The following is a 26,457-nucleotide window of genomic DNA, read 5'->3' on the forward strand; positions in this document are numbered from 1 at the left end:
GCTGTGTTGCCATGACGACCGTGGCTGTGTCGCAGCAAATTTTGTTGGAAACTCTCGCTGCAGGTCGAAGACGGTGTATCTGTTTGCAGTGACTCAGTTTCCCAGGAATAAATTGGAACAGCAGGGTTCTGTAGACTTTTTCCATCCGAATTCCTCGGCAGGCGCTCGGATACCTGACGGGCTGCGTGGCCCGGGAGCCCGTACTCTGGCCTCTGCGCGTACCCCTTGGCCAGCTCCGGGGCGGGAAAGGGGCTCCGCAAATCCGCAGAAAATCTTCCGGCGAGCCATGAGCCCGCGGGCCGCAAGCTCTGCTTCTCCCGTGGGGTGTTCATTTTGCATCATTGCGTTTATTTGCTGCCACTCTAACTTAAAGGGGCGGGGGGGGGGCTTTGTCTGAGGGAGGGTCTCGGCTTGCTGATCAGCGCAGCGTTTTGTCAGTAACAGAGCTTCTGTCTTCTTTGCAGTGCCATGGGGAGCAAGAAGGAAATGGCCCTGCAGGTAAGCCTCAAAGAGGAGCTTCCTTCCAGCACTTGACTGGGGTTGGGGGGCGAGGAGGATGGTGTGGAGCGGGAAGTGGAGTATAAAAACGATATTGTGGGCTTCCCTGGTGGCCTAGTGGTTGAGAGTCCACCTGCCGATGCAGGGGACACGGGTTCTTGCCCCGGTCTGGGAAGATCCCGCATGCCCCGGAGCGGCTGGGCCCGTGAGCCATGGCCGCTGAGCCTGCGCGTCTGGAGTCTGTGCTCCGCAACGGGAGAGGCCACAACAGTGAGAGGCCCGCGTACCGCAAAAAAAAAAAAAAGATATTGTTTGCCAGTAGTATGTGACAGACAGCGTTCTCAAACTTGAATATTGTACCTTCCATCTTAAAGGGAAAAAGAAAACCTTATCTTGGATCTCTAGTGATGACAAATTTTTTGTGCGCTTAAATATAAACACACATAAACTTGGGTGGAAGCTGTTTATGTTTATAGTGCTTATGCAACCATAAAACTCAAACGTGAATTAACGTAAAACTAAAAAAACAAGAAAATATGAATCAATATAATTCGACGTTGACATCTTTTTTTGTTGAAGTATAATTGTGGCTTGCTGAGAGAATATGGTATCGGTTCTTTTAAGTTTGGCCATGTGTCTGTAACTATGCCCTCTCTGCAGACCCAGTTCTCACACCACTACTCTGTAAAATCATTCGCTTATTCAAGAAATATGTTTTGATATTCTGTGCGCTACACTTTCATTATAGAGTGCCTTACTTCGTTTGTGCCTGTGATAAGTGACTCCATAAGCCAGGGTCTGTTCTTTTATTCCCTGGTCCTGGACAGTAAGTGGTGGTTGATTCTAAAGTGATGCAGGCATGGGTCCTGGCAGTGGAAGGGAGGGCTTTATAAGATAAGATCATGTGGATGATGTATAATATGGATACCTTTGAAAGCACACTTTAAAATGTCTCATAGTCAGTTCAGTCCATCAGGGTACGTGCTCAGGCTCTAGGCACTTCTTGGAGAGAAGAGCGGCAGTGGTCTTGAGTCATCTGATTTCTCCTTTATTGTTCTCTGTGGCACCACCACTTTACATATGAATTTCAAAAGCCTAGTGATTGTTAAAAGGGAGAAAGCAATGTCAGGCTGAGGACAGTGTGCAGGGGGCGGGGTGGGGGGGGAAGGGAAGATCTTCGGACTGGAAGTCGAAGACTTGATGTAGTTCTTACCTCTTCTCTTAGCCAGCTCTGGGACTTTGGATAAATCACGTAACCTCTCTGGGCTATAGCTTGCTCATCTGTGGAATGAGGATGTTTGGTGAATTATACCTAAGGGCCTTCCAGCATTGATATTCTAGTACTCTAGAGTTATAAAACTTTTCCTCTGTCTGTATTCTGTCTGTGAATCAATTCTAAGCACCTGGTCCTACCACTTATTGCTGTGAATGATTTCCTCAACCTCTCTGAGCCTCCATGCTCTTTATGTAAACAGGACGGATAATACATAACCAGCAGAGTTGTTATGATGAGACTCCTTTAGACATTTCCAGGCTGGTCTGAATGCTGTCTGTCGTGGCTCTAAGATTTTTGCCCCATACGACTGTCTTTTCTTGTGTCTATACCTTATATCCCCTTTGAGAGTAATAGCATTTTTCACCAATTCTTTTTCCACGCGTATTCCCCAGAGCTCTGAGTTCACTGCGGTCCTCAAAGGAAGTGCTCCCATTTGCTGAGGTCGGGGTGGCTATGCACTGAGGCATCTGTGTAAGTGTCGCCTGTCTACCAGGTCAACTCCTTGAAAGCAGTGCTCTAGGGTCTGCCAACCCAGGAACCCTGTTCTCTCTCTGGGTAAGACTATTTAGGGCTCCTTCTGTGACTAAGACAGGAATTGCAGGATATCAAGAGACAGTGTGGTCAAAAGGTGGGTGCCACACATTCGCCATTCATTCTCTACCTCATGTAGGACTTCTTGAGGTCCAGGTATTTCCCATACCTCTCTGTTCCTGTGCTGCTCCTAGGAGTGAGGCTCTTCATCTGTCCACAGTCCTGGCCCTGGTGTGGCTCAGTCCATGATGGGGGTGCACCACAGAGAGTTGCCACTGACCGACAGCTGAGCCTCTGAGAGTGACTGTTATGAGAGAGAGGGCGAGGACTCCTGAGTTCTATCATTTTCCTTAGGACTATAGTTGTGGGCTCAGGGTGACGCCAGTCCAACTCTCTTACGGCATGTAAGGCATCATGAAGACTTTCCTGTGTTTTCTTTCTTTTTTTTTTATAGAAACAAAAAATGTATGGAAGCATGAATTATTTAGAAAGATGGATCTTTAATAGAGGATTTGCAGATGTTACATGTTTCCGGCCCTTTTAAAGAGACAAACACCTTAGCATACCTGTGTTAACAATGAGCGGTAATTGTCATGGTCTTTTAATTTATATTTTTTCAAAGCAGCTCTCCACAAAACCTTATTAATTACAAAGGGAAAGAGAATAATTTCACAGTGCAGAAGTCTGACAGACCACCTTAATCAAGTGATCCAAGTGAACATCATCAGTATGGGGGCAGGTCAACAGTGTGTGTCACCTGAGAGGATGCAATGAGAGAACATTCTTCTGATTCTGACACTCCAACCAATCCAACTAGTTCCAGCTAATCCAACCAGTTCTGACCAATTCCAACCAGCTCTAACCAATCCAACTAATTCCAGCCAATCCAACCAGTTCCAACTAATCCAACCAGTTCCAACCAATCCAACTAATTCCAAGCAATCCAACTGATCCAACCAGTTCCAACTGATCCAACTAATTCCGATCCAACCAATTCCAACTAATCCAGCCAGTTCCAACTAATCCAACCAATTCCAACCAATCCAACCAGTTCCAACCAAGCCAACAAGTTCCGACCAATCCCAACCAGTTCTAACCAATCCAACTAATTCCAGACAATCCAACCAGGTCCAACTAATCCAACCAGCTCAAACCAATCCAACTAATTCCAACCAATCCAACTAGTGTCAACTAATCCCAATCAGTTCCAACTAATCCAATCAGTTCTAACCAATTCAACCATTCCAACCAATCCAAAGATGCACAGCCTGCTTCTAATCAGGAGGAAACACCAAACACACCCAAACTGAGGGGCATTCTACAAAATAACCCTCCTGTAGTCTTCACAAGTATCAAGGTCATGAAAATCAAAGAACAGCTGAAGAACTGTTACAGACTAAGACAGACTAAAGAGACTTGACAAATAAATCCAGCACATGATTCTGTTTAGATCCTTTGCTATTCAGGACATTATTGGGATGATTGGTAAAACTTAAATGGGGTCTGGGGATTAGACAGTAATAATATATCAGTGTTTATTTCTTGACTTTGATGATTGTACTGTGGTTATGTTGAATAATGTGTTCGGGGATAAAAGGAAATCAGGTTAGTAATTTACTTTCAAATAGTTCAAGAAAAGGTTATTTACACTGTACTTGCAAATTTTCTGTAAGTTTGAAATTATTTCCAAATAAAAACATTATACAAAAATGTACACTATTAATAATGTACTATTTATAATATGTATTTCTTTGATTCTCATTTCTGATATAAACCAAAATACTTTGTAGGTAGATAAGACAAAAATGTGAGGAAATGGCAATAAACGCAGCTGTTAATTACTTAGGATGTAGATGTTGGGATATATTTAACAAAAGATGTGCAAAACATACACACCAAAAACTATGAAACGTTGCTGTGAAAAATTAAGGACTATTTAATAAGTGTTAAGAAACATTATGTTCATGTACTGGAGGACTCAGTCTTGTTAAGATTTCAGTTTTATCCCAAATCGATCCATAGATTCAATGCAATCCCAATTAAAATAATTGCAGAAATTGACAAGCTGGTTTTGAAATGTATCTGAAAATGTAAAGGAGCTAGAATAGCCAAAACAATCTTGAAAAAGAAAAACACATATGGAAGCCTTACACGGCCTGATTCCAAGACTTATCATAAAGCTACAGTAATCAAAATAGTATAGTACTGGCATAAGAATAAATAGGTCAATAAAACAGAATAGAGTCCAAAATAAACCCATACTTATGCAATCAATTGGTTTTCAACAAAGGAAGTTAATAGGGAAATAAATTTTTTTCAGCAACTTTTGCAGAAACAACTATACCTACACATGAAAAAAACATTAACCCCAATCCTTCCCTCACAACGTAGACAAAAATTAATTTCACATGGCTCACAGGCTTAAATGTGAAAGCCTAAATTATAAAGCTTCCAGAAGAAAATAGGAGAGCATCTTTATGACTTTGAGGAAAGGTTTCCTAAGAAGGACATAGTAGCCTTAACCATAAAACTAAAATTTGATCCATTTGACTTCATCAATATTAAAAACTTCTGCTCAACAAAAACTGTTCAGGAAATTAATAGGCCAACCTCAAACTTGGAGAGAAATTTTTTATAATGCATATTTCTGACAAGAACTTGTCCCCCACCAAAAGTATATATAATCTAATAATATACTTTAAATTGGTCAACAATCCAATTTAAGAAAATGGACAGATCAATGGACACTTCTCAAAGAAGATATACAAATGACTGATAAGCCCATGAAATAGTGCTCAATACCATTAGTCATCAGGGAAAAGAAATGAAAGCCACATTGAGATACCACTACATCACCATTAGCGTGGCTAAATTTTGGTGAGAATGTGGAGCAGCCAGAGCTCTTATACTTTGCTGATAGAAGTTTAAAATGGTTCAAGCACTTTAGGAAAAACACTGGCAGTTTCCTATTAAACTGAATATCTACTTAACCTATGTCCCAGCAATTTAATTCCTAGGTATTTACCTACCAAAGACAAATGAGAACACAAACACAAAAAGATTTAACAAGAATGTTCCTAAGTCTTTATTCATGAGAGCCCCAAACTCTCTATCAAGCAGTTTGTGATGTTGTCATACAATGGAACATGCTCAGGAATAAAAATGAACAAACCACTGACACACAACTACACAGGTGAACCCCCAAATATGCTGAGCCAAAGAGGCCAGTGCAAAATGAGACATGCTGTACTATCTCACTTATATGAAGTTCTACAATAGGCAAAATGACCTTTTTGCGGTACGCGGGCCTCTCACGGCTGTGGCCTCTCCCATTGCGGAGCACAGGCTCCGGATGCCCAGGCTCAGCGGCCATGGCTCACGGGCCCAGCCGCTCTGCGACATGTGGGATCTTCCCGGACTGGGGCACGAACCCGTGTCCCCTGCATCGGCAGGCGGACTCTCAACCACTGCGCCACCAGGGAAGCCCAAAATGAACTTATTATGACGGAAAGCAGATGAGTGTTTCCCTGGGATGAGGACTGCGGAGTGACCGGGAGGAGAAAGGAGGGAACTTTCTGGGAGATGGAATGTCCTGTATTGTGATAGGAGTGTGGTTACCTGGATGTGTGCATTTGTCAAAACTCATTGATTCGTAGCAATTTAGTTCTGTGTATCTCATTATACATAATTTATATCTCGATAAAACGTATAAAAAGACAAAAAAAAAAGAGTATCTCTCTGTACATAGATACAGATAAATGTCAGAATTTAATGTTGGGCTTCGCCGGTGGCGCAGTGGTTGGGAACCTGCCTGCCGACGCTGGGGACACGGGTTCGGGCCCTGGTCCAGGGAGATCCCACGTGCCGTGGAGCGGCTGTGCCCGTGTACCACAACTGCTGAGCCTGCGCTCTAGAGCCCGCGAGCCACGGCTACTGAGGCCCGCGCGCTTGGAGCCCGTGCTCCGCGGCGGGAGAGGCCACTGCAGTGAGAAGCCCACGCGCCGTGGCTGGAGGGGGCCCGTGCGCAGCGGCGAGGACCCAATGCAGCCAAAAATAAAAATAAATTAATTTAAAAAAATTTAATGTTGAGTAAAAACACAAATTGTAAAAGGATATCTTCAGTATGGTACCATTTATGCATATTTAGGGACACGAAACAATTTTATATAGTGTTTTTGGACAAGTAACAAGTTAAAAAAATTTTTAAATGAGATTTTCTTAGGATAGTGGTTATTCTTGGGGGTGGAGGCAGGAGGAGAGAAAAAAGAGAAGAGAGGATTGGGGAAAGATGACAACTTGAGCTGTATTTGTAAAGTATTTCATTGAGAGAGAGAACAAGAGCGAGAGAGAACAATAGGTAGATACCTGGAGCAAATGAATACATAAAATTGTCTCCCCATCGGCACCCTCAGTAATACAGCGTTTGTTTCTCTTTGATGCTAGGTCAACATCAGTACCCAGGAACTTTGGGAGGAAATGCTCAGTTCCAAAGGACTAACTGGTAATTTAAGATAATTTTTTAGACCCATCCTTTTCAAAATTGCCAAATGACATATTGAACCATGAAGAGAAAACTGCAAAGAGCATCATTTTCCTATAACCTCGAGTTTCATAAATAAAGAACCAGGTAATTTCTTTGTGTTTAAATACATATCTGACTTGAACATCTGTGAGTTCAGTTCAGGAAACTAGTCAGTACTGCCGGATAGCAGGGTTCCCTTCTTTTAGATTATGGTTAGCCATACTCAGGGCTTTTTTGGTGTTAAGCAACGGAAACCTCTTCTAATTACCTGAGGCACAAAAGGGGAAGGTACTGAAAGGAATACGGGATCTCTCAGAACTCAAGTGCTAGAAGGAGAGACAGGCAACCCAAGCAAGTGGAACCAGGGGCTGCACAGTCATTAGGAAACAGCAAAGCCACTGTCACTGGGCCTCCTTGTCACTGTCATCCTTGTATCAATTATCTATTGCTGAGCAACAATTTACCCCCAAACGTAGTGCCTTATAACACGAAACATGTATTATCCCACGGTTTCTGTGGATCCAGAATCCAGGGGTTGCTTAGCTGGGTGCCTTTGACTTGGAGTCTCTCACAAGGCTGCAGCTAAAGAGTCACACAGAGAATGTCAAGGCTCAACTGAGTCAGATTTACTTCCATGCTCAGTCATTTGGCTTTGGCAGATCTTAGAAGGTCACTTCCAAGCCCATTCCTGTGGCCATTGGCAGGACCTAGGTCCTTGCTAGCTGTTTACCAGAGACATCAGTTTCTTGTCAGCAATTTCTCCACAAGGCTGCTCACAACATGGTAGCTTCTTTCTCCCCCCAAAGCAGGGCTCAGGGAGGGAGGAAAAGAGAGAGAGATACGAAAGTCCCAGCCTTTTTGTAACCTAATCTCAAAAGTAACACCCCTGGTGGCGCAGTGGTTGAGAGACCGCCTGCCGATGCAGGGGACACGGGTTCGTGCCCCGGTCCGGGAAGATCCCACATGCCGCGGAGCGGCTGGGCCCGTGAGCCATGGCCGCTGAGCCTGCGCATCCGGAGCCTGTGCTCCGCAATGGGAGAGGCCGCAACAGTGAGAGGCCCGCGTACTGCCAAAAAAAAAAAAAAAAAAGTAACATCCCATTGTTTTTGCCCTGTTCTGTTCGCCCTGGGTGGAGGCAGAGGATCACACAAAGGCTTGAGTCCCAGGAGGCAGGGCTCACTGGCGGCATCTTAGAGGCTGCCCAGCACAGCTGCTCCCCAGCTCTTCCTTTCTCTGCTTCTTTTCCTCTAGAGATCTCTGGGCTCCATTTCTGTGTCTGCTCAGTTCTCTCTATAAATAAATACGCTCGGTCAGCTGGTATCTGCTCTCATCTCTCTCCATCGCCGCCCCTGCACCCACGACTTCAGCACTCAAGCCCCCCTCCCCCATCCCTCCAGCCCCTTCACCCACTGTCCCCTGAGGTTTGTCCTCGGCTCCAACCTGTATCCCGAACTTGCCACAAGTTTCCCCACTTCTTCACTTGTATCCATGTTGTTCCTACTACCTGAAATATCATGACCCCTCTACAACCTGTAGAAACCTTTCTCATCCCCAGGCAGTTCTAAAGCAGCCTCCTTGCATGAAATCTTTCCTGAACCTCTGTGCGGTCACTTCCGCCTGGTGTCTCTGTCTCAACCCCCAGCACACACCCAACCTGGTGTGGCCCCTGTGAAGGTAGGCATTCCATGCCTTCCCCCAGACTCTAGCACAGGGCCATTGTCTTTTTCATTTCCATCAGGAGCAGACGTGTCCAGGCCCGGGCCGAGTGGGTTCTTAATAAATGCGTTTCCATTGATCCAGGATGTGGGTGTGAGTCTGGCCACACTCTACTACTTGAGGGATTACAAGGCTTTGTTGATGGTGCCAGGTCTTAACTATGTTGTCCATGTGCCTTGTGTGCAACCGGAACATGGCTCCAGGGCAAAACCACCATGACTTCTATTTCTTTAACAACAGTAAGAAAGCCACCAGCTCCTCATTTTTGGAGGACGTGCCACGTTCCATGCACCCTAATCTATTGAGCGTGGACTTTGTCGAGTCCTGCTCGAAGCATGACACGAGGGAACTGTGTGGACCTAAGGCAGCGGAGGCTCGTCTGCCCCACTTCATCAAGCAGTCGCCAGGAACTCAGGCTCCTCCCTCTTTCTAGAACCAGCAGAGATTTGCTTCCAAGGTCAGCCACCATCTTGGAACTCTGGTCTTCTGCTGGCTCACTTCCATCTGCCTTCAAACATGCGAAAGTCTATTCAGATTTACACACACACCCCGCTTTTCATTTTCTCTGCCATTCCTTTCCTTGCTTCTCTTTCTGCTTCCTGCCTTTCAGAGTCAATCTCTTCATAACTTCCTCTCCCGTCCGCAGCCACCTCTCTCCCACAATCGTGGGAAGTGTGCCTTTGTCACCACCACTCCTCGTAGAGCCAGGGAGTGCAAGAGGAGATGGGAAGCTGGTACAAATGACTAGGCTGACCTAGCAATGCAAACCCTGCATAGAGATTGGCAGCTAATTGGGTCCCAATTTTTTCCTGCTGGGGCTTGAACCTGTTCTCTTTGGTGGGCCTGGATACAGGGTCCTCTAATTCTTCAAGGATTTTTTCCTGGAGTCACCCAAATGCCTTTCTCTCCCATTCCTGTGGTCTATTGAAATCTCCAAATCCCTCAACTGTGAAGCTGTTGTCCTCAAAGGAGCCTCAAAGAAGCTTTATCCTCCGCCTGGATGTTGAGGAGGACCAGATCCTTCTCTCTGGCCTCTGCTGGTGTCTGGCTGACTTTGGGGCTATTTGCCCTAGACTCTCTGGTCGGTACTGGAAATGCAATGTGTCTGGAATCTAGTTCACTCTCCTCCCTCCCCAGATGCTCTCTCCCTGCCTCCACCCAGTGCTTTCTCTCTGCCGGGCTCAAAGGTGGTCCTTCTCACACCCACAGGACTGCCACCCCCAGTCTTTCCACTACATTTTTAAAGTCTCAGGGATTCCTTCGTTTCTCCCCTCCCTCAACACAGCCACCCCTGTGTCTGGCTTCCTCGTCCCTCTTAAAGCCAGCCTGGCTCTCACTTTCTCTGCAAAACTATGTTGCTTGGCTGAACTAACCCATACTGTTGAATTCATGCATCTTCTTTCCTGGAGTCATTGAAAGAGCACGAGCTGTGGCATCAGACAAACCTGGGTCCAAAACTCGGGTCTACTGCTTGAGAATTTTTATTTATTTATTTTTTTACCTTGGGTTGGTTATTTCATTCCTCATTTCTATGGTAGGATAATGATACCTATCTTGCTGGATTTTTTGAGAGAAAAGCAAAGTGCAGATGCTCTCTCATAGCTCAGTAAATATTAACTCTCTCTCCTTTCTAAAACTTACTGTGAACCCTCGTTGCCTAGTAAATCAGGATGGAACTCCTCAAACCCACATTCCCCACTCCTCCAGTGATCTCTGCCACCACTGATCAACCCAACCGCAGCGGCCCCTGGACTCCCCCACCATGCTTCCCACCATGGCCTCCCTCTCTGCCCGTCCAAGCCTGGCATTTCCACAATGCCCAATGCAAGTCGCCTCTCCACTGCGAAGCCTCCTCCCCTGAGTCCTACAGTACAGCGTTAAGACAGTGCTGCCAGAGTCTATGCTAATTTTAATAATGATAATTTAGGGAATTCCCTGGTGGTACAGTGGTTAGGACTCTGATCTTTCACTGCTGAGGACCTGGGTTCAATTTCTGATCGGGGAACTAAGATCCCGCAAGCCGTGTGACATGGCCAAAAAAAAAAAAAAAAAAGGTAATTTATATCATGGTTTATTAACAGTTCTCATGTGATGTGAAAATTTTGAAATGTGAACCTTCAGAGAGTAAAATCGCAAATTGCATGCTATTAAAACTGGCAGGGCTGGTAGTTTATAAGCAGTGTCCACACTCTGACCCCATGAGGATGCACTCTAACTGCAGAACAGAAACACCCCCTGTGTGGATCAGACATGAGCTCTGAGTGCTGAGGTCTTTAGGAAGACATCCTTCCTTAAAATGTGACCACCGGTCCATCGCCATCTAGCACTTACTTGCTGCGTCTGACTGGGCTGGGCAGGTCTGGTGCATATCCGGTGCACATGAGTTGGCTTCGCTGCTTAGCTTCTTACAGGCCTCGGGGTCTAGTGCAATCAGACAGGAGGGTCCTTCACACCCAGTCCCACCACACTCCAGAGACTGGGACCAAAGCAGAAAAATGCACCCCAGTTTCCACCTAGGTCTCTCTCAGGTTCACTTTCCAGGAGAATAATGTTGATTTGATAAAGTGAAGTTTTAAAGATAAAACTCTCCTTTACCCAAAGCAAGTGGCTTCCAATGCATCAGGAGGAAAGGTTAATGCTATGTTTATTACCAAAGTAGCTAAGAGTTGGTTGCATCCTGATAGGTCACCTACAGTGACCTCTTCCTTTTAGAAGAGATAGTTTCAGTCTATTTCAAATATGTACTGAGGGCTTCTCTGTGCTAGGCCTGACCCTGAATGTAGCTGAAAGTCCCTTAAGGCAAAGGATCCATGTTAAGTAAGTGATTTTCCACCACACTCACTTCATTGTGTTTAGAATTCGGAACACTGAGTTCATGAAGGAAAGCTGTGTTGCCACACTCGCTCATACTCTGCTGGGATAATAAATCCCTTTAACCACGAAATAAATATCCCTGCAAATAGATGTCCATCGGAGGGGGTTGGAATGTGCAGGTATCAATTTTGCCTGACGTGCGGGGCGCTGGTACCTGCTGAGCGCTCCTGCTTCTTGGTTCCACGCAGTTGTCGACGTCTACCAAGGCTGGTGCGGCCCCTGCAAGCCCGTGGTGAGCCTCTTCCAGAAGATGAGGATCGAGGTCGGCCTGGACCTTCTGCATTTTGCATTAGTAAGGTCCTCTCTCAGCACAGTATCACACAACTTGTAAAAAACTTAAAAAATTTAAAACAGGAACAGGAAGTTTGAGGGGCCTTTTTCAGATAATTGACAAGGCATCCGTTGTGGATTGTTTTGCTGATACCAGTTTCTCTAGGGAGGAAGCCTCCCCCCGACCCTGCCTCTCGACAGTCCCTGTGGGCTCAGCTGCCCCTGATGCCAGAGCCGGGAAGGCGTGCGGCCACTTTAAGGCCAACACTCCCTCTTGGCTCGTGTCCACTGTGAACCCTGAAGTTTCACTTCCAGAGCACAGGGTTTAAGATTTCTATCCTTGCTCCTTAAAGGGGAACTTTACTCAGGTAAAGTTTACTCAGGTCAGTGTATGGAAATGGGAATCACTTCCAGAGAAGCATGCAAGAGACACTGGATGAGCTGCATGGGTTGAGGCTCAGAGACGGTGAACACAAGCGAGACTCTCCCTTACGTTAACTCTTGAGAAGCTGGGCTCCCAGGGCTTGCACTCCTCCCGTGGGAGTGGGTTGTGAGGCTTCTGTGGAGTGAGCGGAGGAGGGGTCTGGATGGGGAGCTTTATCAGACCCGGAGGTGAGCTGAGGACCTTCCTCTGTTGTTGCCACTCAGGGCAGATGTAGAATGTTAGTGGTGGAGCTCCCTTGATCCGGAGCAGGACAAACTGTCACATCCTCCTTATTTTATTCCTCAGAAAACTACACTGGCAACACTTTTTACCAGTATGTTGACCGTTGTTAAGATTCTGATGAAAGGCATTAGAAGAAGGAGCGTGAGAGAGAGCAAGCCAGGGCTCCAGCTGGGGAGGGCAGTCACTGTGTGATGTACGTGCGTGCACGTGTGTGGTGTGTGTGTATGTGGTGTGTGGGAGGATGTGATATGTGTGTGTGATGTGTGTATATTTTGCGTAACGTATGCGCGTGCATGTGTAGCAGGATGTATGTGCTGGTAGTATGTGTGTGTGGTATGTATATGTGTGTGTGGTACGTATATGTTATGTATATGTGTGTGGTATGTATATGTGTGTGATATGTATATGTTATGTATATGTGCATGGTGTGTATATGTGTGTGGTATGTATATGTGTGTGTGGTATATATATGTGGTATGTATATGTGTGTGTGGTATGTATGCAGTGTGTGGTATGTGGGGGATGAGGAGTATGTGCATTTGGTGTGTGTGTGTGTGTGTGTGTGGTGTGCATGCAATATGGATGTGTATGTGCTCTGTATGGGGGGTGTGGTGTGTGTGTCCCGCACGGTTCTCCTGCCATCCTGTCCCTGCACCCGCCCTGCTGACAGCCTGTTTCCTTTAGGCAGAGGCAGACTGTCTTGATGTCCTCGAAAAATACAGAGGGAGGTGCGAGCCGACCTTTCTGTTTTATGCAGTAAGTACATTTTCAGTCCAGAACTGTTCCACGGCTGCACATCACAAGGGTTCAGATGGACGCCTCTCACCAAGAGGCCACACTGCTCCCAGCGAGTGAATGCTGTTTCCTCCCTGACTCTATTATTTTGGCCGAGGACAGATGCCCTTAATCATGGCATTGCTCATGGGCGGAGCTCTGGGCAGTCATTCTGGGCTTGGGGCCTTCATGAGGGCAGTACCCGGGACAGAGCAGGACTCACTCAGAGGCCTGTGCTCTTTCTGGTTCGTGAACCTCTTATTTTATTTGTTTGTTTGTTTTTGGCTGCGTTGGGTCTTTGTTGCTGCGCACAGGCTTTCTCTAGTTGCGGCGAGCAGGGACTACTCTTCATTGCGCTGCGCGGGCTTCTCACTGCAGTGGCTTCTCTTGTTGTAGAGCACGGGCTCTAGGCACTCGGGCTTCAGTAGTTGTGGCACGTGGGCTCCGTAGTCGTGGCACGTGGGCTCAGTAGTTGTGGCGCACAGGCTTAGCTGCTCCGTGGCATGTGGGATCTTCCCGGGACTAGGGATCGAACCTGTGTCCCCTGCATTGGCAAGTGGATTCTTAACCATTGTGCCACCAGGGAAGTCCCTAGTGAACCTCTTGACTGAGGTCTCGCTCTCAGTGCAGAGTTTGGAGACCTCCGCAGAGGGGACTTTTCAGCAAACATGAACGCTCCCTCGTGGGGTAGACAAGCTTTGTATTCACCTTCGTTTCATTGTAAAATGTGAAGATATGTTGATACAAAGTCAGAAATGAGAGGGGTGATTGATGACGGCCAGTGGTTCAACATTTGAAACGTCATCTGGCTGCCTTCGGCTGTGACATCCACGCGGGGCTCCAGGCCCCTGAGGGCCCCCCGCTGTCTCACACCTGGCTTCCTGGTTTTAGGTCACCTGCCAGGCCCTGAAGACAGTGGATTGATATTCTCCTCCTGACCCGGTCCAGCCCCTCATAGCACAGTCAGGGAAACTGGGATCTGCCAACCGGGGCCAGAGTTGTTTAGTTTGGAAAACTTTGGGCTCCTGCCCTTGGCACTGCAAGTATTACAAGTTGGAAGCTTATGGTGAAACATTATTTGAGCTTCGGCTTTCTCGAGGGAGACTGAGGTTTTACGAAGAAACCTGGTGGGGGAGGGAGCAGGGGTGGGAAGCACTGAGATGAAAGTGCCCTCCGCCAAACTGGCATCAGAGCTCAGTTGCAGAAATGGGATCCTTACTGCAGTGGTCTCCTTGCTCGAGCCCGGAGCGTGCGGGATTAAAGCATAAATCATAACTGGCCGTGTGGGAGTGTGCAGCAGCTCAGCACAGTCACACAGCGGCCGTCCTCTGAGGGCGGGATGGAAACAGAAGGAGGACCCCGTGCACGTGAACTTCCATGAGTGACGGGCAGGGAGACTTCTGAAAAAGCGAAGGCGGTGAACTCGGGTTCACCGGGAACACCACCTCCACTGTGAGGTCTTCCCTGACCACCCCAGATGGAGCTGGGGATCAATTCTTGCCCCAAATCCCAAGTACCCCATGAAAGCAATGTTCTTATTCTATTGCAACTGTTTCTCTGACACGACCACTCTCTCCCCACTTGACACCCCACTCACTGAGGGTGGCAGCTATGTCATTTCACGTTTAGTGTTTCTGTTCTCTGTGTCTGTCTTGGTGTTGGCATAGTAAGTGCTCAGCTGATACTTGTTGGGTGAAGGAGTCAAGGAGGGGCCACACTTAGTCACTCACAACCCAGTGCGCCCTGGTCCTCCCCCACCTAACTCCCCGCTGTCCTGAAGGAAGTTTTGAAGGGAGGGGCCTGGGGTAGGGGGCAGAGAAGTGGATGGAGGCTGTGGGCCTGGGGTCCACAGACCTTGACCTTGGGCACGCTTGTAAACAAAGCCCTTGGAACCTCATGTCTCTTGAAGGAGGTTGCCCATCGTGTGGTCTGAGCAGGACATCTGTGCTGTATTCTAGGGAGGGGAGCTGGTGGCATTGGTTAGAGGAGCAAATGCCCCACTGCTGCAGAAAACCATCCGAGAGCAGCTGCAGGCTGAAAAGATTGTGCTGGCCGAAGGCAGAGAGCGGAGAGTGGTAAGCGGCCAGCCCACGAGTGTCTCCCAGGCCAGGCCAGCAGGTGCCTCCCCTGCCCCGCCAATGTCTTCACTGTCCTTGGAAAGCTGCATTACATGCCCATGCTGGCTGGGGGCCTCTGAGGGCTCAGGGGAGGGTGCAAGTCCCACTAGGAAATCTTCTTTGAAGTCGTCCCCTTCATCCAGAACACTTTAACGTCTTTTATCCATTTCCCTTTCATCCCCACTGCATCTCTTAACAGGGTTTCTGGAACGCTGACAACGAATTCAGAAATGGACATGAAGTTCCGAATCCAGTAGTGGGTACAAGGAGTCAGCCTCAGGGGGAAATCTCTCCTGGTGACCTGCCCTCCCTTCTCATTCCTGAGTTTGACTTGTGATCCCAGAGGGTTCATTTCTTTAACTAGAAAGGGGTCATTACCTTAAGAAACAAGATCAGCACAGCTTGTGATTTTGGTAAATTACTTCCAGGACAACGTGGACTGCAAGTTTTTCACAAAAAATTGGCAGCCTTTGAAAACCGACACACCTTAGGTAGAAAGAAGTATCTCCTGGTGCCCCGAGCAGCTGCCAAAGGAGCCTTGACGTTTTTCCGCGTTCACTGTTCACGTTTTCACATTCAGTTCCAAAGAGCAAAGCCCTGTTTTCATAGAATGGATTGGAATCAAATCCCATTTGTTCCCCAGAAAAGTGGCAATTTTTCCCCAAGAAAGAAAATCACAGACGCTTGTACCTGCTCCACAGATAAATGATCTCTCTCTCTGTACTACCTGCACTGTGTAGCCAGTTGCTTACTATTTACTTGCATTTCAATTCTTACTCTGTCTTCTTGACAACTCTCTATTTCATCTTTCTTTTTCCTTAGTTTCTACCTGATGCTCGTGGAAACAGGCAGACTCTAAACCTTAAGGTCAGCATGGATTTCCTGGTCCTCAATCACTCTCCCTCCCCCACTCCCTACCACCCAACTACTCAAAAGGTTCCTGAAAAGTTTCCAAGGCTGATAATATATATATATATATTTTTGCGGTACGTGGGCCTCTCACTGTTGTGGCCTCTCCCGTTGCGGACCACAGGCTCCGGACACGCAGGCTCAGCGGCCATGGCTCACGGGCCCAGCCGCTCCGCAGCATGTGGGATATTCCCGGACCGGGACACGAACCCGTGTCCCCAGCATCGGCAGGCGGACTCCCAACCACTGCGCCAGCAGGGAAGCCCCAAGGCTGATAATCTCGACCCTCTTCTTCTGCTCTGCGTTTAGGACCTTTACCTATTTGGCTTCTGCTGGTTTTTGAAGGTCTTTGTGGAGTTTTAATTAGCTAACTACCTACTGTCCATGACCAATTTGTGCTAGATTGAAGATGAGGCTCTTTCTGATGAAGATGAATGCTTTTCCCACGAGAAGGAAGATGGTGACGATGAGGATGCGGGTGAGTACAGAACCAACAAGCATGGCAAGAAGGCAGAGCAGACTCGGCTTTGATGTGGGTGTGTTTTGTTTTGTTTTAATTAATTTATTTTTGGCTGTGTTGGGTCTTTGTTGCTGGGCGCGGGCTTTCTCTAGTTGCGGCGAGCAGGGGCTACTCTCCGTTGTGGTGTGCGGGCTTCTCATTGCGGTGGCTTCTCTTGTTGTGGAGCACGGGTTCTAGGCACGCGGGCTTCAGTAGTTGTGGCACGTGGGCTCAGTAGTTGTGGCTCGCAGGCTCTAGAGCTCAGGCTCAGTAGTTGTGGTGCACAAGCTTAGTTGCTCCACGGCATGTGGGATCTTCCCGGACCAGGGCTCGAACCCGTGTCCCCTTCATTGGCAGGCGGATTCTTAACCACTGCGCCACCAAGGAAGCCCTGATGTGTGTTTTTTATTTTTTAATTTTTTTTGGCCTCATTGCACGTCATGTGGGACCTCAGTTCCCCTGCCATGGATCGAACCTGCGCCCCCTCTGCTGGAAGCACGGAGTCTCAACCACTGGACCACCAGGGAAGTCCCTGATGTGTCTTTATAAAATATATGAGTAATCAGTTTATTGAGCGATCTGAACTCTGGGAAGATAACCCATAAAATATTTTGTCTCCAATCACCTGACTTCAAACATACTGTGTTGTGTCCCTCCTGCCCTTTAATGGCATCTTGGGTACATTTCCCAGCTTTCTGATCATGTTCAGTTATAACAGCTGTGAGTTTCATGGCAATTTCTGGGCATCAGGAAAGGCTCCCTTAGTAAGATGGAGGGAGTGACGCTAATAAGGTAAAGTAATGATGCTGGTGTTCCCTTAGCCCTTATCTGAACTAAAGAGTTTGAGCTTCTTTCGCCTTTTTTCTGAAGTGTCAGAAAGTCAGCTGTACTGAACCCCTTCCCTCCCCACAGCCCTGCACCCTCTTCCACTTATGCCCCAAGTATTAACTCATGGATTTTACACTCCTGAGCACTGCTGTTCTTCCTGAACCTTTAATATGAGAAGAACGCCTTGACCTGACAGTGGGAAGAGAAGCCGGAGGTTAGAGAGGCTGTTGTTGGCAAGGTGCCTCCTGACGGTCCCTGAGGCACCAGGGGAGACCAGGATGCAGCTCAAGAACCGAGCTGGAGAGAGAAGGACGTTCTGATTACTCCCTGAAATAGAAAAGCTGCTTATTCACGTGTGGATGACGAGGACTTTCTGATTTGGATCCTAACAAGGGAAGAGGCACAGTTTAGGAGAGCAAGAAACCAAGTGTGAAAAGGAAATCAGCGACTTGGCTTCTGCAGGAAACGTTTGTTGTCTCTTTCTGGGATGACCTCTTTTTTCCCTTCCCCATTATTTTCTCCCAAATCAGGTCTCTCCACCTAGAAAACTACCCAAAGCCTACCCTTGCCCTTCGCCTTCCTCTCCCCCGAGCCTAGCTTCCTGAACGTGGTCCACACTCCTTGGGCCACCCTCTCCTCCGCCCCTGCCCCCTTGCCGCTCCCCAAGGCTCCAGTGACCTTCTTGGTGCCAAATCCAGCGGGCGGTTTCCCGTCATAGCCTATGGCATCCTTCTGTGGGCTTGGCCGACGTCCCCAACGTCTTCCTACTCAAAGCCCTCTTCTCCTCTGGTGTCTGAGATGTCGAGACCTTTCTCGTTTTCCTTCTTGTTTTCTCTGGCCTCTCCGCCACCTCCCCTTCCTTGGCTTCTTTTCTTTTGCTCCCTTTTTAGGCTGGAGTTCTCAGGGCCCCAGCCCTGGTCTCTTCTCTTCTCACCCTATACCTCTAGGCGGTCTCATGAATCGGTCAATTTATAAGGGGATTTATTGTAAGATTCCCTTAAAGTCCAAGTGTTCCCAGGATGTTAGAAATAGTGCTCACGGAATAATGAATCAATTGGCTTGCTTAAAATGATTCACACCTTTGCAGTCCACATTTTTTAGATTTTTCAAAGTAGGAGGCCCTCCTCAGGTGCAGATACTGTCATGTTACAACACAACTGATATAGAAGTTGAAAAGAGAAAATAGGCCGTGGGGGGATATAGAGTCTGTGGAGAGTGTAGGTAGCTCACCAAGGCCAAGTCCATACAAACGGGAGTCTGACAGGGATGGGTCTGTGCCCAGACACAGGGCTCCCCACGGCGTCTGCGGGCCTGAGCGGTGGACGGTGGCCACGCGGCACCTTCCTCAGCCCCACAGCTGCTTGGACCTATGGACACGGCCCACCAGTAGACTGGCCGGTGATCTATGACTGGTGCCTGGGCTCCAAGCAATGAGCTGGCCAATTCTCAGGAGAGTGTGACCAGAGACAGAGGATACTGAAGGCGCAGTTTGGTAGAATGTGCTGGCCCTGACCAGTCATGCCAACTCGGGGCCTGGGGCAGCCACTACTGACCACACGCCGGGAAAGGCAAAAAGGCACACGGAGAGGAGAACACGGTCGGCAGCAGTTAGAGGTCAAGAATCACGACAGGGTGACAGACAGGAAGGGACAAGAGCCGACTCTTTTGGTTGTTTCTGGTTTTTGTTCCTGAGTTGTCTTTGACCTCCTCCCCCATCTCCCATCCTCTCCTCCCTCCCCACGCCCTCCCTCCCAGGTTCATGTCCCTTGCATGTCTCTGTCCCTTGCAGCCAGGCTAAGGTTGGGATCTGGAGCCAGACCCCTGCATCCACTAGAGTCTAGGTCTGCACAAGCACAGCCAAGAGGCCAGGGGAGGGAAGCCGGGGGCTGTGTGCGGGGCTGCACATCCCTGCGGAGGGGCTCCCGAGAGCCCAGCGTCTGACAGCACCATCGCCAGCTTGTTGCAGTGTCATCAGAGAAGGCCTGCACCTTGGCAGTCATTAAACCAGATGCGGTGGTCCATGGGAAGACGGATGAGATTATCACGAAGGTGAGAGAGACAACGCTTACCTTACAGACTATCCTCATGTCTCCTCTGGTGGAAAAACAGGGGTGGAGCATTGTGTAGCAGGGTCCTCGGGGGGAAAGAAGGCTTCTAAGGAGTTTTAATTAAAATTCCATTTAAGTAACTTACAATTTGTAAATCGAATTGGAGGATGAGGGTCTCCACTGCTTTTAATGTTGCCTTTTCCATCATCTTTTACTCTCAACACATTGAAATGTGAATTTGGGCTTGCTTTACCCTTTTAGAATATATATATATATATATATCTCCTACAGATCCAGGAAGCTGGGTTTGACATTTTAACAAATGAAGAGAGAGACATGAGAGAAGCAGAAATGCGACTTTTCTACCAACACAGAGCTGGAGAGGTCAGCTTCTCTGCTTCCACTTATCCAAAACACTCTCATTTCTTTCTCTTTCTCCAACATTGTGTTTATAGATTGCGATTAGTTTGGGAGAAAATAGAGTATTATGAACAGCAAGAATATGAACAGCAAGTGAGCCATGAACTTGGTCTCCAAATCATAATTACGGGCTGCATCAGGGAGACATTCTTTGGTAGCAAGGATGAGAGTCTGACTCCAACTTAAGGGATGAAATAAGGAATTTATCGGAGGGACACTCCACGACTCCCAGAACTGAAGAGAGTTGAAGGAGTTGCATAAGAAGGTGTGGGGAGAAGAAGAACCAAGGCGGGGTAGGGCCCTTGGGAGCGAAACCTCACGGACAGTCACTTCGGGTTCTGCTGTTGGGGGACTCAGACCCAACCACTTTCCATCTGCTTCTGCTTGTGACTCACCCACTTGGGAGGGAGGGTATCGGTGAGCGAGCCTGGGCTCCACCTCTCAGGTGAGGGGGTGTGTATGTGGAGGGGTGGATAGGCATTGTGGTTGTCAGCTGGCCTAGGACCAAGTGAAATGGGGAAGAGTTTCTCCCCAAAGGAAGCCTGAGTACTGCTACTTGAAGAAGGGGGAAGGGTTGCACAGTCTCAACCGCATCCCCTGGTTATCCAGCACCCACATGATTTCCATATTTGTGGTCTTCTAAATGCTCCCACCTAACTTATTATCTCATGTTCAACCCCAAGGGAGTCAACTCAAAGCCTCATCTTCCCGCCTTTAACTTCTATCTTGGTGTGGTTAGGCCCCCCGCCTCCCCGGGGCCCTCCGCGTCATGCAGGCCGGTGGCAAGGCTGTTCACTGACGCTCTCCCATCCTGTGTGTGGGATGGGCCCGCCGGCCCTCTGCAGGCCCTGGGGCCCCTGCCCCGGCTCACTGTCTTCCCTCCTTGTGCCAGGAGGCATTTGAGAAGCTGGTACATCACATGTGCAGTGGACCAAGCCACCTCCTCAACCTCACCAGGACTGAGGGCACCGAGGATGTGGTCACCGCCTGGCAAACCCTCATGGGACCCTGTGACCCCGATGTGGCAAGGAGGGAGCAGCCTGGCAGGTGATGTCACCAGCTGTGGTCCTCGCATCCATCTCAGAACCTGCATCCAAGGAAGCTGAGAGCCCTGCTCGAGGTTCAGCCCAGAACCATGGGTAACACAGAAGGCTCTCCGATGGCCATGAAGCTCCCTCTTTGTCATACATTAGGGGAGTCCCTGACCTCCCTGTTATGTATTTGAGGAGACCCTGACATCCTCTCCCTCTGATCCAGTCCCCAGCTCTTCACTGGGTGCCTCCTTGCTGCCTCTTTCCCTCTTCTGAAGGCTGCAGCTGGGTCCTCACTGTTCTTCTCTCTGCAGCCAAAGGGTCCCGTCGTGTGGTCCCAGAGCCACCTGCAACTCTCACCCAGGAAATACAGATTCCAGGGCCCCACCCAGGTCTACCAAGTCAGAGACTCTGGGTGAGGCCTAGGAATGTGCAGTGTAGACTCACCTCCTCAACCCCCATCCCCTACTCCCTACCCAAGGTGTCCTGAGGCCCGCTAGAGTCTGAGCGCTCTGTTCTGCACACAGCACTAGGCTGCCTTGGTCTGCTCCCTGGCCCTGTGTGAATATTTAGCCTGGCACCACCAATGCCAAATCCACTGTGTCTTGCCTTTGAAGCTGAGAGAGGCCTCACCAACAGGAAAGAAATTAGCAAGAGACTAAGTAACTGCAGTTTTTACTGTGACATAACAGTTGTAGGGGGCCGGGAACATTCATATATGAGGCAGCCTGGGCTGATGAAAGACAGCCCAGGGTTCAGATCTTAAGTTTTCTGAGCCTCAGTTCTCTCATCTATAAAAGGGGGATATGAGCACCTGTCGGGGGAGGCTGTACCGTGTTGTGGTTCAGAGCACCGACCTTAGAATCTCTTTTCTTCCTCTTACTAACTGTGTGACCCTGGGTCATCCATGCTTTAATCCCTCTGCCTTAATTTCCTCATCTGGAAAATGGGAACTATAATAGGATAGGACCTGCCTCAGATGAAGAGAGACAGAAAGAGAAAGAGAGAGAGAGAAGTTAGAACATTGTTTGACATATGGGAAGTCCTAGCAATATTATCTTAGGGGACCTTGGGGGATTAACTATGCCAACCTGTACCAAGCCCTCGGCAGGGTGCTAGCCTAGCCCCCGTAGTAACAGCAATAAACTAGCAGCTCCTGGGCTCACACCATAACTCATGCATATTTAAACTGGGGATCATGACAGAGTCTCCCTCACACGGTTGCCGCACAAATGAAATGAGATCAGGTATGTTAAGCACTGGCAACGTGCCCAGAACACCGCGGCTACTATCATCCCTGCTGCTGTTCCTGGCGTTTCCAGCAGAGAAAGCCATGTCACAGAAATGCCAGCTGCTGATTGGTAGCTGGTGGCCATGTTGCCAGAGAGCAAAACATTTCTTTTCAAATGAGACAATCGTTTCTTGTACGTTTTGCATGCTCCCAGTCTCCGGGCTCAGTATGGCACAGAAATGCCCTTTAATGCAGTCCATGGAAGCCGGGACTCGGAAGATGCCCGCCGGGAACTGGCACTGCTCTTCCCCAGTTTTAAGTTTTCAGACCAGGTTCCGGAAGCCCCTCTGGGTAAGTCATCCAGGCAGATCTGGTCTGTATTAAATCTGCAGCGGGGAGGGGGGGCGGGTACTGACAGTAACTATGTGGTAACCAAGTCCTCCGTCTAATAAGGGCCTGCTGGGGAAACAGGGCCCATTACATAACTTTAGCGGCAGTTCTGCTCTATTGTGTTTTCAGAGTAACAGTTTTGCTTTTTCATTACATTTTTGGCTGCATTTTTACTTTGAAGTCAAACTCTCGTTACAAAGTTACTTTGCATTCTCCTGTGGAAACCACCCGGAAAATGTAACTTTCTGGAAGCCCACTTCCATGGCAGAGGCCAGATGTCATTCCCTCACTTTCTCTGTGCTCCACGTGCCCCATCAAGCCCTTGGTGGGGTCGCCGAGAAGCAGAGAGTTTCACAGAAGGGCCCTCTGCCCATCGCTGCGATGGCTCTCATACCCCTCAGAGCCCACATTTTGGGAAAAGCATGCTGGGTCATCCCCACCTCCACATCTGGGTGAGAGACCCACAGGGCTCGGAGTGCACGTGACTCACCCCACTCCACGAGTGGAAGAACCAGACACGGCCTGTGCTGCTCCTGTCACCGTGTTGCACGTCTCTGGGTTGAGCCTGAAGTGAGGTGGAAGGGGCCAGGGGGTGAACATCCTGGGAAAAGCAAAGGATGTGAGAGGGGGCATTCTTGGGAGAAGTCTGCCTGCAGATCTGAAACGGTAATAACCTCCGTGTGCCTAAATGTTTGGGTTTTAACCAGTCGGTTTACCTAAATGTTTGAAATGTTCGTCATGGTCTCTTCAAGATTTGAATCCAATCTAGCAAGAATAGGTGGTTTGAGGGCGAGGAAAGGAAGGGTGGGAGCTGACCCCTGCTGGCCCTCGTTTAATCCTGGTGCTGCCTGCTGCCAACTGAGGGACAAGCTGGGAGTGTGATGGAGTTTAGGGAGCTGAGAAATCCTGGGAAGTGTGGCTCTATGTGGACCAGAGACCCAAGTCTGAACATCTAAGTGCGGGCGGTGGTTCTCCAAAGCCATCCTCTGTGGGAAGAACTCTCACTCTGGTGTGTTACTGCGAGGACCAGCTTTCCTTTGGGGGCCTGCCCTCAGGGAGAGCCCACGACGTGTTTCCTTATGTGTTCAGGGTCATGTGACACCTTCATCCTTTTGGGGGGTGACTGGAAACAAGTAGGCATGACTCTGGGAAAGGAGGAGAGCGAACTGGCTGGGCACCACTCATGGGGGGCCATTGGGGAGAGTGTTGGGAGATCGTGAGCCTGACTTTTTGGCCTCAGGTGATGATGAACAAAGGGAACAGTTCCAGAAGGGTCTGAGCCTAGACCGCACCTGGGAGTAAGTGCACCGCCTCGTTGGGGTGTGCTCTTCTGCCCCTTTGTCTGACATGTATGTTGTGTCTTTTCAGTTGTCAGGGGCAGAGTGTGCTTTCCACGTACCCAGCACTTCTTCTGGGCCCTGGAGACAGGATCCTGGGTTTGAATCCTGGCTCCACTATCTATTAGCAGAATAGCCTCGGGAAAGTTACTTCCCTTTTTGGACCTCCGTTTCCTCATTTGTGAAATGGAGCTAATGAGAGGCCCATTATAGCCCCATAATCCTCCTCCTCCTCAGAGGGCTCTTGTGAAGATGAAAGGAGACAAAGCACGGTGACGCTCTTAGCCTGGGGCCTGACACACATCAAGGGCTCAACCAATGTCACCTGCTCTCCTAATTTTTTCCGAGTCCCTAACACACATATTAGGACCTCTCTCTGCTGCTCCGTCCACCCTGACCCCTAACTTCACCGTCTGTGATGTACTTAGATTTCCCCTTTCCGCTGTTCCTTTGTGGACAGTTTGGGGACAGGGCTGCTGTAAGAAGTCCTACAGCATGCCTGTTGTCCCACAGGCCTCGAGGCCGAAGGAGAGGGCGCCGGTGAGGCGCTGTGCTCCCCCGAGGACGTGGACAAGGCGGCCTGCGACCAGGCTGAGGCCGTGAGGTGAAGCGCCAGTGCACCCATATCTGCTGCACGTAAGGAAACCTCCAGAACCGAAACTTCCTCTTTTGAGCACCAATACTTTTTTGGTTTAGTTATCGTTCATGAATAAAAATAACAGTATCCACTTTCCTGCCTTATTAAACAGTACGAATACGGAACATGTACTTTTTTTTGGCCATCTCTGGGATCTTAGAAAACAAATGGACATCAGTCCTTGAACTCTGCCGTGATACAGTGTCATCTCAGGGGATACTGAGTTACAGAAGACAGTGTTTCCCAGTAATAAATCTACGTTATGGATGAAACAATTTTAGAGCTTAACTTGGTAACAACGGACTTGAAAATAGTCCAACAAGATTGAATGTGACACTTCAGGGCTTACTGACATGGGGGTAGATATAAATCAGCTTTAAATGTTCATGCTGCCCACCCAGGCCACAAGGGTAGTCCTGGAATATGCCAGATTCTTCTCCACGAATCAGGGCATGTTCAGAAAGCAATGCTTGGGGGTTACATTTGGAACCAGGGTTCATCTAATTTTCTTGATGCCCCCTTCCCCCATTTCTTTGGTTTCTGATTTTGGCTAAAGCCTTATTTTAAAACCTGAGCACTCCTAGTGGTGGCGCCCCCTTTCACTACTGCCTGGTTTAGCTGTCCCTCCATGGGACACAGGAGGTTTTCAGTAACTAGCTTTACCCCTGTGAATAGTAACATGCCAGCTACTCTCTCACCAGTTTGCTCTTTGGTTTATCTGTAAATTCACTGAGCCCAGGCATACTCTTTCCTCTCTGACTGAGGAAAAGGCTGTGTTCTACACCACGAGGCAAATGGCCGAGATTTCCTTCTCATCTGCTGGTTTTCTCTAGGGCGCTTCGTGCTTATGACTTGAAGAAGCTCTTTAAATGAGTAGTTAGCTCCCAGAAGACTGTCCTTTACAGATGCACTACTCTTTCCCCCAGCCTGTAGCATGAGGCCCTCCGTGCTGGCACCGGCGACAGGATGAGTCAGGCTGCAGAAGGCGGGGACACCGGGTGGCCTGTGACAGCGGGTGGGTGGCTGCACTTCCCATGACCTTGTGTCACCTCTAGATGGAAGCATGCCTGCCCACTCTGCTCAGCGCATCAGCACAGGCCTCTGTGACAAACACCCAGTGGAGCCCTCCCTGACAGAATCCGTCAGGAGAGTTGAATCTACTGTTCCAGGTCCCCAGGCACATAGTCCACCATGGGGCTGTGCTCTTCCCTTTGTGAGTGGCCTCGAGACGGGAACTCGGTTGGCCTGTGTTCACCTCAGAGCTGGCAATAGGGCCCGACACCTGCTCTTCCACACCACAGGTGCTGTGTGGCTCTGAATGAGCTGCTTGGGGTACACCCAGCTGACAGCTATCTAGTCTCCCCGGAAGCTGGGAGGCCAAACTCCCATCACTGGAGAGATGAGAGGTGATAAATGGAGTGACCAAGGCCTCTGAAAGCAGGGGACAGAGAAGAGCAGGTGGGGGAACTGGCCCGTGTGTGCTGGTGTCTGTGATGACCTTTCAGCCTCCCCAGGAAGCGTCTGGGAGTGGCAGGGATGGGACAGGGAAAGCAGGAGGGACGCTAGGTGATAGGGCTGGGGTGGGAGGTGTGATGACATGCTCCTTCCTTCTATTGCACGGTAGGGCGCTTCTTTTCTTAGAGTCCAGAAGGTTCCTGGTGGAAGGAATGGGGCTAGGGCAGAGGGGGAGGAAGAGAAGTGCTGTGTGGCTCTGAACGAACTGCTGGGGGTACACCCAGCTGGCAGCCATCTGGAGGAAGGCTGAAATATCTGCTGAGGACGGAACTCCTTGGCAGAGACCCTGGGCCTGCAGGATGGGTGCCATTTTAGGCGTTAAGGCTTCTCCTGGGTGTGAGCGCCTGACAGGGTGAAGGGCAGGCCT

General features: G+C 49.0%; 1 protein-coding gene across 9 annotated transcripts; it reads left to right on the forward strand.

The window, feature by feature from the left end:
- NME9 (NME/NM23 family member 9) lies at positions 1-24,769 on the forward strand. 9 transcript variants are annotated; one of them, XM_029215295.1, is made up of 15 exons: positions 10-324; positions 465-498; positions 6,749-6,806; positions 11,606-11,709; positions 13,039-13,110; positions 15,087-15,203; positions 15,445-15,501; positions 16,068-16,112; positions 16,557-16,632; positions 19,448-19,530; positions 19,821-19,913; positions 20,842-20,996; positions 22,426-22,562; positions 24,452-24,574; positions 24,688-24,769. In XM_029215295.1, exons 1-14 carry the CDS (start codon positions 287-289, stop codon positions 24,544-24,546), a joined length of 1,164 nt encoding a protein of 387 aa, XP_029071128.1. In that variant the 5' UTR covers positions 10-286; the 3' UTR covers positions 24,547-24,574; positions 24,688-24,769. The 9 variants fall into 9 exon arrangements, with proteins under 9 accessions (XP_029071129.1, XP_029071135.1, XP_029071128.1 ...); XM_029215296.1 differs by having other exon boundaries at positions 1-63; positions 24,452-24,721; XM_029215294.1 differs by having other exon boundaries at positions 24,452-24,721.
- Positions 24,770-26,457: the final 1,688 nt, after the last annotated feature.

The sequence above is a fragment of the Monodon monoceros genome, unplaced genomic scaffold, assembly GCF_005190385.1.
Source record: "Monodon monoceros isolate NGI ecotype Baffin Bay Population unplaced genomic scaffold, NGI_Narwhal_1 Super_Scaffold_11, whole genome shotgun sequence".
NCBI classification, from domain to species: Eukaryota; Metazoa; Chordata; class Mammalia; order Artiodactyla; family Monodontidae; genus Monodon; species Monodon monoceros.

Excerpts from the sequence above, each read along its gene's own strand:
- NME9 (XM_029215295.1), top strand. The coding sequence starts at position 287 with ATGAGCCCGCGGGCCGCAAGCTCTGCTTCTCCCGTGGG. Across the intron at positions 13,111-15,086 it reads CGACCTTTCTGTTTTATGCA|GGAGGGGAGCTGGTGGCATT; the intron begins GTAAGTACATTT and ends GCTGTATTCTAG. Across the intron at positions 19,914-20,841 it reads ACCAACACAGAGCTGGAGAG|GAGGCATTTGAGAAGCTGGT; the intron begins GTCAGCTTCTCT and ends TCCTTGTGCCAG.